Here is a 13,579-nt window from a genome sequence, read left to right on the forward strand (position 1 = left end):
GCGTTACGTTGGGCTGCGTTACGTTGGGCTGCGTTACGTTGGGCTGCGTTGCGTTGGGCTGCGTTGCGTTGGGCTGCGTTGCGTTACGTTGGGCTGCGTTGCGTTACGTTGGGCTGCGTTGCGTTACGTTGGGCTGCGTTGCGTTACGTTGGGCTGCGTTGCGTTACGTTGGGCTGCGTTGCGTTACGTTGGGCTGCGTTGCGGTACGTTGGGCTGCGGTACGTTGGGCTGCGGTACGTTGGGCTGCGTTACGTTGGGCTGCGTTACGTTGGGTTGCGTTACGTTGCGTTACGTTGGGCTGCGTTGCGTTACGTTGGGCTGCGTTGCGTTACGTTGGGCTGCATTGCGTTACGTTGGGCTGCGGTACGTTGGGCTGCGGTACGTTGGGCTGCGGTACGTTGGGCTGCGGTACGTTGGGCTGCGTTACGTTGGGTTGCGTTACGTTGGGTTGCGTTACGTTGGGCTGGGTTGCGTTACGTTGGGCTGCGTTGCGTTACGTTGGGCTGCGTTGCGTTACGTTGGGCTGCGTTGCGTTACGTTGGGCTGCGGTACGTTACGTTGGGCTGCGTTGCGTTACGTTGGGCTGCATTGCGTTACGTTGGGCTGCGTTGCGTTACGTTGGGCTGGGTTGCGTTACGTTGGGCTGCGTTGCGTTACGTTGGGCTGCATTGCGTTACGTTGGGCTGCATTGCGTTACGTTGGGCTGCGGTACGTTGGGTTGCGTTACGTTGGGCTGCGTTACGTTACGTTGGGCTGCGTTGCGTTGCGTTGGGCTGCGTTGCGTTGCGTTGGGCTGCGTTGCGTTACGTTGGGCTGCGTTGCGTTACGTTGGGCTGCGTTGCGTTACGTTGGGCTGCGTTGCGTTACGTTGGGCTGCGTTGCGTTACGTTGGGCTGCGTTGCGTTACGTTGGGCTGCGTTGCGTTACGTTGGGCTGCGTTGCGTTACGTTGGGCTGCGTTGCGTTACGTTGGGCTGCGTTGCGTTACGTTGGGCTGCGTTGCGTTACGTTGGGCTGCGTTGCGTTACGTTGGGCTGCGGTACGTTGGGCTGCGGTGCGTTACGTTGGGCTGCGTTGCGTTACGTTGGGCTGCGTTGCGTTACGTTGGGCTGCGGTACGTTGGGCTGCGTTACGTTGCGTTACGTTGTACAGTATTTGTTTGAAAAATGCATCTGGACACAGCAACATCTTTTTTGTTTCTCCTGGCTGCCAATTCCTGATCTTTTGAGAACATTGAGTAATTTAAGGGGTGGCCTGAAACACCTGAGAGGAATGGCAGCTAGAGGACTACATCAGCTCTGAGGCAGAGGGCTCTTAGTGAGGACGACTGGCTAATATTCTGAACTTGTGGTGATCTTTCTGGAGCCCAGAGCTGCTGAGGCATCAGCCAAATGGCTGCTACACAGACGGGACGAGGAGAAGTCCAGAGGCTATAAGACTCAGGCTGGTTCCCTGACTTGACCTCTACAAGATCATCAGCAGACTCCAACATGTGCTATATTGTAGTGTATTGTATTGTAGTATATTGTAGTTTGTTGTGCTGCATTGTATTGTAGTGTATTGTATTGTAGTGTATTGTATTGTAGTGTATTGTATTGTAGTGTATTGTATTGTAGTGTATTGTATTGTATTGTAGTGTAGTGTATTGTATTGTAGTGTATTGTATTGTAGTGTATTGTATTGTATTGTATTGTATTGTATTGTATTGTATTGTATTGTAGTGTATTGTAGTGTATTGTATTGTAGTGTATTGTAGTTTGTTGTGCTGCATTGTATTGTAGTGTATTGTATTGTAGTGTATTGTATTGTAGTGTATTGTATTGTAGTGTATTGTTTTATGATAAATTGTAGTGTAGTGTTTTGTGCTTTATTGTACTGTATTGTATTCTAGTGTATTGTGATGTTGCAGTGTGTTGTAGTGTATTGTGCTCTATTGTAATTTATTGTAATGTATTGTATTGTATTGTCCTGTACTGTATTGTAATGTATTGTATTGTATTGTGCTGTACTGTACTGTAGTGCATTGTATTGTAGTGTATTGTGCTGTATTGTATTGGAGTGTATTTTACTGTATTGTGCTGTATTGTAGAATACTGAATTGCAGTGTATTGTAGTGTACTGTGCTGTATTGTAGTGTAGTGTGTACCTGCTGTAAGAAGGCTATGAGGTTGCTGGTGCCCCACTTGTCAGGCTTGGGCAGGTTGATGTCTTTGAGGTAGAGGACCAGGTTCTCACAGTGTTTGGGTCTGTAGGCGCGTCCCGTGTTGGAACTGAGCAGCAGGCAGGTCTGACTGAGCTTCTGGAGGACGTGACGAGACGAGGTCTGGGCGCTACAGTGGACCACCGCTACCTGGGTGGAACGCAGCCGAGAGAATGCATAGCGCAGCAGCATACTGGAGGAGAACACACAGACACACAAATGAACACACACACACACACACACAAATTAACACACACACACACACGCACATTAACACACACACACACGCACGCACATTAACACACACACACACATTTTATCACATACACAACTTAACACACACACACATTAACACAGACACAGTGTTGGCAGAACATAGGCTAAATGCCAAATAGAGAAGCCAGACCATAACATTGAAGGAGGACATGAGTCATTACAGAGGTTAGATATCAGAGGATGAAGAGGAGATGACAGAGGAAGAGATAGGAGGGAGGAGAGAGGAGAATTAACTCTGTATTGAAAAGTGTTGATGCCGCAGGGGTCTGTTTAACCGAATTTGTGAGAAAAACCTCAGGGCGAGGGGGGACATTTTGTGAGATAGGATAATTGGGATGTGTGTGTCTGTGTGTGTGCGCGCGTGTGCGTGCGTGCGTGCCTGAGCACAGCAGTGGAAATTAATTTGATGTTTTTTCATCAGACAGGGATGACAAGCGTTTCCATGACGCCCTGACATTTCAGCGAGATTAGGGTTGTGGGTGTCATGGAGGGGGGTGGCTCAAGTGGAGTGTAAAAGCCAATCAGAGATGCCCTCCCTCTACTGGGTGCCCCAGGGATGACAGTAATGACTGTAGATTCAACAAGTCTCAGCCTCCCCCCGCCTGCCCCTCAGTCCGCTGTGCTATTCTAAGAAAGGTCACGCCTTAAATAAAACATGCCTGGAAACATACGTGTGTGTGTGTGTGTGTGTGTGTCATACCGTTCTCCCTGAACAGTAAGAGGAGGTTGTGCATGATCTGGCTAGAGTGTATTATACATCCTGTGTGTGTGTGTTTGTGTGTATACGTTTACCCCTTGCCACAGCCCTCAGGCCCCACCAGTATGAAGGGTTGTCTGTGCTGGGAGGAGAGCCAGTGGGAGAAGCAGTGCAGTCCTCTCTGCATGTCGGGGGTCTGGATGACGGGGAGTGTGTGAGTGTGTGTGAGCTCTTCCAGGCTGAGGCCGTCAGGACGTTCCAGAGTGTACACACACAGCCGGCCAGACTCAGGGTCAAAGTAGGTGTCCAGGGGCTTCCTCGGGTCAGGAGGGCTCTCTCTAGCCCAGACCAGCACCTGCAGGGAATGCACACACACATACAGTGCTTTCGGAAAGTATAGACACACCTTGACTTTTTCCACATTTTGTGAGGTTACAGCCTTGTTCTAAAATGTGTTATTGTTTTCCCCATCAATCTACAAACAATACCCCAGAAATAAAACGCTAAATTGTATGCATTTTTTTAGTTAGTTAATTTATATAAAAATAAAAAACTTAAATATCACATAAGTATTCAGACCCTTTACTCAGTACTTTGTTGAAGCACCTTTGGAAGCGATTACAGCCTCGAGACTTCTTGGGTATGACGCTACAGGCTTGGCACATCGGTGTTTGGGGAGTTTCTCCCATCTTCTCTGCAGATCCTCTCAAGCTCTGTCAGGTTGGATGGGGAGCGTCGCTGCACAGCTATTTTCAGGTCTCTCCAGAGATGTTTGATTGGGTTCAAGTCACGTCTCTGGCTGGGCCACTCAAGGACATTCAGAGAATTATCCCGAAGCCACTCCTGCGTTATCTTGGCTACGTGCTTAGGTTTGTTGTCCTGTTGGAAGGTGAACCTATGCCCCAGTCCGAGGTCCTGAGCGCTCTGGAACTTTGCTCTGTTCATCTTTGCCTTGATCCTGACTAGTCTCAAAATCCCTGCCGCTGAAAAACTTCCCCACAGCATGATACTGCCACCACCATGCTTCACTGTAGGGATGGTGCCAGGTTTCCTCCAGATGTGAAGATTGGCGTTCAGGCCAAAGAGTTCAATCTTGGTTTCGTCAGACCAGATAATCTTGTTTCTCATGGTCTGAGAGTCCTTTAGGTGCCTTTTACTGAGGAGTGGCTTCCGTCTGGCCACGCTACCATAAAGGCCTGATTGTTGGAGTCCTGCAGAGATGGTTGTCTTTCTTGAAGATTATCCCATCTCTGTCATAGTGACCATCTGGTTCTTGGTCACCTCCCTGACCAAGGCCCTTCTCCCCCGATTTCTCAGTTTGGCCAGGTCTAGGAAGAGTCTTTGTGGTTACAAACTTCTTCCATTTAAGAATGATGGAGGCCACTGTGTTATTGGGGACCTTCAATGCTGCAGAAATGTTTTGGTACTCTTCCCCAGATCTGTGCCTCGACACAATCCTGTCTCAGAGCTCTACGGACACTTCCTTCAACCTTAATGCTTGGTTTTTGCTCTGACATGCGCTGTCAACTATGGGACCTTATATAGACAGGTGTGCCTTTCCAAATCATGTCCAATCAATTGAATTTACCACATGTGGATTCCAATCAAGTTGTAGAAACATCTCAAGGATGATCAATGAAAACAGGATGCACCTGAGCTCAGTTTCAAGACTCATAGCAAAAGGTCTGAATATTTATGTAAATTAGGTATTTATGTTTTTATACATTTGCTCAAATGTGGTATTGTGGAGTATTGTGTGTAGATTTTTGAGGATTTTTATTAATTTAATATATTTTAGAATAAGGCTGTAACGTAACAAAATGTGGAAAAAGTCAATGGGTTTGAATACTTTCCGTAAGATGTTTATTAGTTGATTAATGGATGGATGGATGGATGGATGGATGGATGGAGGGATGGAGGGATGGATGGAGGGATGGATGGATGGATGGAGGGATGGATAGTTAAATGGATGGATAGTTAAATGGATGGATAAATGGATGGATGTATAGTTAAATGGATGTATAGTTAAATGGATAGATAGTTAAATGGATAGATAGTTAAATGGATAGATAGTTAAATGGATAGATAGTTAAATGGATAGATAGTTAAATGGATAGATAGTTAAATGGATAGATAGTTAAATGGATAGATAGTTAAATGGATAGATAGTTAAATGGATAGATAGTTAAATGGATAGATAGTTAAATGGATAGATAGTTAAATGGATAGATAGTTAAATGGATAGATAGTTAAATGGATAGATAGTTAAATGGATAGATAGTTAAATGGATAGATAGTTAAATGGATGGATGGATAAATGGATGGATAGTTAAATGGATGGATAGTTAAATGGATGGATAGTTAAATGGATGGATAGTTAAATGGATGGATAGTTAAATGGATAGATAGTTAAATGGATGGATAGTTAAATGGATGGATAAATGGATGGATAGTTAAATGGATGGATAGTTAAATGGATGGATAGTTAAATGGATGGATAGTTAAATGGATAGATAGTTAAATGGATAGATAGTTAAATGGATGGATAGTTAAATGGATGGATAGTTAAATGGATGGATAGTTAAATGGATAGATAGTTAAATGGATGGATAAATGGATGGATGGATAGTTAAATGGATAGATAGTTAAATGGATGGATAGTTAAATGGATAGATAGTTAAATGGATGGATACATGGATGGATGGATAGTTAAATGGATAGATAGTTAAATGGATGGATAGTTAAATGGATAGATAAATGGATGGATAGTTAAATGTATGGATAGTTAAATGGATGGATAGTTAAATGGATAGATAGTTAAATGGATAGATAGTTAAATGGATGGATAGTTAAATGGATGGATAGTTAAATGGATGGATAGTTAAATGGATGGATAGTTAAATGGATAGATAGTTAAATGGATGGATAAATGGATGGATGGATAGTTAAATGGATGGATAGTTAAATGGATGGATAGTTAAATGGATAGATAAATGGATAGATAGTTAAATGTATGGATAGTTAAATGGATGGATAGTTAAATGGATAGATAGTTAAATGGATAGATAGTTAAATGGATGGATAGTTAAATGGATGGATAGTTAAATGGATGGATAGTTAAATGGATGGATAGTTAAATGGATGGATAGTTAAATGGATGGATAGTTAAATGGATGGATACATGGATGGATGGATAGTTAAATGGATAGATAGTTAAATGGAGGATAGTTAAATGGATAGATAGTTAAATGGATGGATGGATAGTTAAATGGATAGATAGTTAAATGGATGGATGGATAGTTAAATGGATAGATAGTTAAATGGATGGATAAATGGATGGATAGTTAAATGGATGGATAGTTAAATGGATGGATAGTTAAATGGATGGATAGTTAAATGGATGGATAAATGGATAGATATTTAAATGGATGGATAGTTAAATGGATGGATAAATGGGTGGATAGTTAAATGGATGGATAGTTAAATGGATGGATAGTTAAATGGATGATAGTTACAGTGCCTTGCGAAAGTATTCGGCCCCCTTGAACTTTGCGACCTTTTGCCACATTTCAGGCTTCAAACATAAAGATATAAAACTGTATTTTTTTGTGAAGAATCAACAACAAGTGGGACACAATCATGAAGTGGAACGACATTTATTGGATATTTCAAACTTTTTTAACAAATCAAAAACTGAAAAATTGGGCGTGCAAAATTATTCAGCCCCCTTAAGTTAATACTTTGTAGCGCCACCTTTTGCTGCGATTACAGCTGTAAGTCGCTTAGGGTATGTCTCTATCAGTTTTGCACATCGAGAGACTGACATTTTTTCCCATTCCTCCTTGCAAAACAGCTCGAGCTCAGTGAGGTTGGATGGAGAGCATTTGTGAACAGCAGTTTTCAGTTCTTTCCACAGATTCTCGATTGGATTCAGGTCTGGACTTTGACTTGGCCATTCTAACACCTGGATATGTTAATTTTTGAACCATTCCATTGTAGATTTTGCTTTATGTTTTGGATCATTGTCTTGTTGGAAGACAAATCTCCGTCCCAGTCTCAGGTCTTTTGCAGACTCCATCAGGTTTTCTTCCAGAATGGTCCTGTATTTGGCTCCATCCATCTTCCCATCAATTTGAACCATCTTCCCTGTCCCTGCTGAAGAAAAGCAGGCCCAAACCATGATGCTGCCACCACCATGTTTGACAGTGGGGATGGTGTGTTCAGGGTGATGAGCTGTGTTGCTTTTACGCCAAACATAACGTTTTGCATTGTTGCCAAAAAGTTCAATTTTGGTTTCATCTGACCAGAGCACCTTCTTCCACATGTTTGGTGTCTCCCAGGTGGCTTGTGGCAAACTTTAAACGACACTTTTTATGGATATCTTTAAGAAATGGCTTTCTTCTTGCCACTCTTCCATAAAGGCCAGATTTGTGCAATATACGACTGATTGTTGTCCTATGGACAGAATCTCCCACCTCAGCTGTAGATCTCTGCAGTTCATCCAGAGTGATCATGGGCCTCTTGGCTGCATCTCTGATCAGTTTTCTCCTTGTATGAGCTGAAAGTTTAGAGGGACGGCCAGGTCTTGGTAGATTTGCAGTGGTCTGATACTCCTTCCATTTCAATATTATCGCTTGCACAGTGCTCCTTGGGATGTTTAAAGCTTGGGAAATCTTTTTGTATCCAAATCCGGCTTTAAACTTCTTCACAACAATATCTCGGACCTGCCTGGTGTGTTCCTTGTTCTTCATGATGCTCTCTGCGCTTTTAACGGACCTCTGAGCCTATCACAGTGCAGGTGCATTTATACGGAGACTTGATTACACACAGGTGGATTGTATTTATCATCATTAGTCATTTAGGTCAACATTGGATCATTCAGAGATCCTCACTGAACTTCTGGAGAGAGTTTGCTGCACTGAAAGTAAAGGGGCTGAATAATTTTGCACGCCCAATTTTTCAGTTTTTGATTTGTTAAAAAAGTTTTAAATATCCAATAAATGTCGTTCCACTTCATGATTGTGTCCCACTTGTTGTTGATTCTTCACAAAAAAATACAGTTTTATATCTTTATGTTTGAAGCCTGAAATGTGGCAAAAGGTCGCAAAGTTCAAGGGGGCTGAATACTTTCGCAAGGCACTGTAAATGGATGGATAAATGGATGGATAGTTAAATGGATGGATAAATGGATGTATAGTTAAATGGATGGATAAATGGATGGATAGTTAAATGGATGGATAGTTAAATGGATGGATAGTTAAATGGATGTATAGTTAAATTGATGGATAGTTAAATGGATGGATAGTTAAATTGATGGATAGTTAAATGGATGGATAGTTAAATTGATAGGTATTGGATGAATAAATGGATGGATGGCTGGATAAATGGATGGATGAACAGATGGACGGCTGAATGGATAAATGGATTGACCGCCTCGTCTTACCTCCTTGGCGAAGTCCTGTCTTGATTTGAGGTTGAGGTTCCCGCCCAGCCCTCTGATGAGACTAACCACAAACTGACCACGCTCTGTCACTCCACTCAGGTGGGACAGACCGTTCAACACCGTCCCTACCAGACTGGTCTCCACCACCAAGTCGTTCTGACAGACAGAGACAGAAATAGAGACAGAGACAGAGAGACAGAATAGTTATGAACACAAGATATCTAATCCACAACAATATATTTGGGGTAAAACTCCAATTGTCTAGAGTATATTTAGGGTAAAACTCCAATTGTCTAGAGTATATTTGGGGTAAAACTCCAATTGTCTAGAGTATATTTAGGGTAAAACTCCAATTGTCTAGAGTATATTTGGGGTAAAACTCCAATTGGCTAGAATATATTTGGGGTAAAACTCCAATTGACTAAAGTATATTTAGGGTAAAACTCCAATTGGCTAGAGTATATTTAGGGTAAAACTCCAATTGGCTAGAGTATATTTAGGGTAAAACTCCAATTGGCTACATTAATTCAGTTGATGCTATTGATTATGACCAGAAGAGGGCAGTGTCAGTATGTATCACCTGTTTAAGCACCCAGTCAAGGCCTCTGTGGAAGTAGTCTCCCATCCAGTTCTCCAGGTTACTACGACACTCATCAGGCTGACCCTTCAGCCATGACTTGACCAACGCGCTCACATCTGTGTCCTCATCACTACAGAGAGAAGAGAGGGGTTGTAACATGACTAGAACATGAATAGAGGTTAACTGATCAAGGACCACACATACAAAATACACACATACACACCAACCTGAGAAAAATCATGCCCATGCGTGAGATTGTGGCTGGTGAGGCACAGCTGAGGTCGTGGGTCTCAAAGACAAAGTTGACATTGGGTCCAAACTGGATCCTCTCTCCACTGGGCATGGTCAGAAGACGGTTGTCATCCAACACCGAGTTCAACGACTCGATCCACTCTGGGTCTATGTCCCCGTCACAGATGATCCACGAGCTCACCTCTGGAACACACAAGGCTAACATCAGGGCACTCCCCTTCAACATTGCAAATAGACTGTAGCTTCCATCAATGTAATTTGTCTGAATAATTTTCAAGCCCCATACAGTTGAAGTTCAAAGTTTACATACACTTAGGTTGGAGTCATTAAAACTTGTTTTTCAACCACTCCACAAATGTCTTGTTAACAAACTAGTTTTGGCAAGTCGGTTAGGACATCTACTTTGTGCATGACGCAAGTCATTTTTCCAACAATTGTTTACAGACAGATTATTTAATTTATAATTCACTGTATCACAATTCCAGTGGGTCAGAAGTTTACATACAATAAGTTGACTGTGCGTTTAAACAAATTGGAAAATTTCAGAAAATTATGTCATGGCTATAGAAGCTTCTGATAGGCTAAATGGCATCATTTGAGTCAATTGGAGGTGTACCTGTGGATGTATGTCAAGGCCAACCTTCAAACTCAGTGCCTCTTTGCTTGACATCATGGGAAAATCAGCTAAAGCTTGCAAAAACTATAGTTTTGTGGAGTGGTTGAAAAACGAGTTTTAATGACTCCAACATAAGTATATGTAAACTTCCGACATCAACTGTGTACATACACACACACACAAGTTAAAACGTTTGGGGTCACTTAGAAATGTCCTTGTTTTTGAAAGAAAAGCACATGTTTTGTACATTAAAATAAGATCAAATTGATCAGAAATATATTGTAAATGACTATTGTAGCTGGAAACGGCTCATTTTCTTATGAAATATCTACATAGGTGTACATAGGCCCATTATCAGCAACCATCACTCCTGTGTTCCAATGGCACGTTGTGTTAGCTAATCCAAGTTGATCATTTTAAAAGGCTAATTGATCATTAAAAAAACCTTTTGCAATGATCTTAACACAGCTGAAAACTGTTGTCCTGATTAAAGAAGCAATAAAACAGGCCTTCTTTAGACTAGTTGAGTATCTGGAGCATCAGCATTTGTGGGTTTGATTACAGGATCAAAATGGCCAGAAACAAAGAACTGTCTTCTGAAACTCGTCAGTCTATTCTTGTTCTGAGAAATGAAGGCTATTCCAAGCGAGAAATTGCCAAGAAATTGAAGATTTCATACAACGCAGTGTACTACTCCCTTCACAGAACAGTGCAAACAGGCTCTAACCAGAATAGAAAGACTGGGAGGTGCACAATTTAGCAAGAGGACAAGTACATTAGAGTGTCTAGATTGAGAAACAGACTCCTCACAAGTCCTCAACTGGCAGCTTCATTAAATAGTACCAGCGAAACACCAGTTTCAACGTCAACAGTGAAGAGGCAACTCCGGGATGCTGGCATACTAGGCAGAGTTGCAAAGAAAAAGACATATCTCAGACTGGCCAATAAAAATAAAAAAGATTAAGATGGGCACAGACACTGGACAGAGGAAGATTGGAAAAAAGTGTTACGGACAGACAAATCTACATTTGAGGTGTTCTGATCACAAAGAAGAACATTCGTGAGACACAGATCTTTTTTTTAAGATGCTGGAGGAGTGCTTGACGCCATCTGTCAAGCATGGTGGAGGCAATGTGATGGTCTGGGGGTTCTTTGGTGGTGGTAAAGTGGGAGATTTGTTAAGGGTAAAAGGGATCTTGAAGAAGGAAGGCTATCACTATTTTGCAACGCTATGCCATACCCTATGGACAGTGATTAATTGGAGCCAATTTCCTCCTACAACAGGACAAAGACCCAAAGCACAGTTCTAAACTATGCAAAAACTATTTAGGGAAGAAGCAGTCAGCTGGTATTCTGTCTATAATGGAGTGGCCAGCACAGTCACTGGATCTCACCCCTATTGAGCTGTTGTGGGAGCAGCTTGACCGTATGGTACGTAAGAAGTGCCCATCAAGCCAATCCAACTTGTGGGAGGTGCTTCAGGAAGCATGGGGTGAAATCTCTTCAGATTACCTCAACAAATTGACAACTAGAATGCCAAGGCTGTAATTGCTGCAAATGGAGGATTATTTGACAAAAGAAAAGTTAAGGACACAATTACTATTTCAAATAAAAATCATTATTTATAACCTTGTCAACATCTTGACTATATTTCCTATTCATTTTGCAACACATTTCAAATAAAATAAAATTGGATTGCGCCGAATACAACACACATTACAGTGAAATGCTTACTTACCAGTCCCTAACCAACAAGGCAGTTTAAAAAAAATAATAATCAAGAAATGAATACGGACGGATGAGAATAAGAAATAAAAGTAACAAGTAATTAAAGAGCAGCAGTAAAATAACAATAGTGAGACTATATACAGAGGGGTACTGGTACCGAGTCAATGTGTGGGGGCACCGGTTCGTTGAGGTAATATGTACATGTGGGTAGAGTTATTAAAGTGACTATGCATAGATAATAAACAGAGGATAACAACAGAGAGTAGCAGCGGTGTAAAGGTGGGGGCAATGTAAATAGTCTGGGTCGCCATTTGATTAGGTGTTCAGGGGTCTTATGGCTTGGGGGTAGAAGCTGTTTTAGAAGTCTCTTGGACCTAGACTTGGCGCTCTGGTACCGCTTGCCGTGCGGTAACAGAGAGAGCAGTATATGACTAAGGTGGCTGGAGTCTTTGAGAATTTTTTGGGCCTTCCTCTGACACCGACTTGTATAGAGGTCCTGGATGGCAGGGAGCTTTGCCCCAGTGATGTATTGGGCCTTTCGCATTACCCTCTGTAGTGCCTTGCAGTTGGAAGCCGAGTAGTTGCCATTCCAGGCAGTGATGCAACCAGTCAGGAAAATGTCAGTGAAGACACTTGCCAGGTGGCCAGAGCAAGCTCGCAGTACACGTCCTGGTAATCGGTCTGGCCCTGCGGCCTTGTGAATGTTGACCTATTTAAAAGGTCTTACTCACATTGGCTGCGGAGAGCGCGATCACACAGTCTTCCGGTACAGTTGGTGTTCTCATACATGTTTCAGTGTTATTTGCCCCAAAGCGAGCATAGAAGTAGTTTAGCTCGTCTGGTAGGCTTGTGTAACTGGGCAGCTCTCGGCTGTGCTTCCCTTTCTAGTCTGTAATGGTTTGCAAGCCCTGCCACATCCAACGAGAGTCAGAGCCGGTGTAGTATGAATCGATCTTAGTCCTGTATTGACGCGTTGCCTGTTTGGTGGTTCGTCAGAGGGCATAGCGGGATTTCTTATAAGCTTCCGGGTTAGAGTCCCACTCCTTGAAAGTGGCAGCTCTAGCCTTTAGCTCAGTGCGGATGTTGCCTGTAATCCATGGCTTCTGGTTGGGGTATGTACGTGCAGTCACTGTGGGGACGAGGTCATCGATGCACTTATTGAGGAAGCCAATGACTGATGCGGCGTACTCCATTGGCCATGTGATGTGGTGTATTCCATACTCCAATGCCATTGGAAGAATCCCGGAACTATTCCAGTCTGTGCTGCAAAACAGTCCTGAAGCTTAGCATCTACTTCATCTGACCACTTTTTTATTGACCGAGTCACTGGAGCTTCCTGCTTTCATTTTTTATGGAAGCAGGAATCAGGAGGATAGCATTATGGTCAGCTTTGCCAAATGGAGGGCGAGGGAGAGCTTTGTATGCATCTGTGTGTGGAGTGAAGGTGGTCCAGAGTTTTTTTTTATTTGGTTGCACATTTAACATGCTGATAGAAATTTGGTAAAACGGATTTAAGTTTCCCTGGATTAATGTCCCCGGCTACTAGGCGCGCCGCCTCTGGGTGAGTGTTTCCTTGTTTGCTTATGGCGGAACACAGCTATTTCACTGCTGTCTTAGTGGCAGCCTCTGACTGTGGTGCTATGTCAGCTTTGCCAAATGGAGGGCGAGGGAGAGCTTTGAATGCGTCTCTGTGTGTGGAGTGAAGGTGGTCCAGAGTTTTTTTTAAATTTTTTACGAAAAATACAGATGAAAACTCTCTAGGTAGGTAGTGTGGTCTACAGTTTATCA

At 42.8% G+C, this 13,579-nt stretch overlaps 1 protein-coding gene across 4 annotated transcripts in view; it reads right to left on the minus strand.

Moving 5' to 3' along the window:
• LOC110503411 (cytoplasmic dynein 2 heavy chain 1) overlaps positions 1–13,579 on the minus strand; it is a 225,706-nt gene that overhangs the window by 166,698 nt on the left and 45,429 nt on the right. For all 4 annotated transcript variants that reach the window (XM_036961600.1, XM_036961598.1, XM_036961599.1 and 1 more), the window contains exons 41-45: positions 9,423–9,630; positions 9,196–9,325; positions 8,616–8,771; positions 3,268–3,527; positions 2,146–2,392 (exon numbers count right to left, since the gene is read on the minus strand). In XM_036961600.1, the coding sequence (XP_036817495.1) occupies positions 2,146–2,392; positions 3,268–3,527; positions 8,616–8,771; positions 9,196–9,325; positions 9,423–9,630 (1,001 nt within the window). The remainder of the gene's footprint in view (positions 1–2,145; positions 2,393–3,267; positions 3,528–8,615; positions 8,772–9,195; positions 9,326–9,422; positions 9,631–13,579) is intronic.

This window comes from Oncorhynchus mykiss, chromosome 24 (assembly GCF_013265735.2).
Source record: "Oncorhynchus mykiss isolate Arlee chromosome 24, USDA_OmykA_1.1, whole genome shotgun sequence".
In the NCBI taxonomy this organism is placed as follows: domain Eukaryota; kingdom Metazoa; phylum Chordata; class Actinopteri; order Salmoniformes; family Salmonidae; genus Oncorhynchus; species Oncorhynchus mykiss.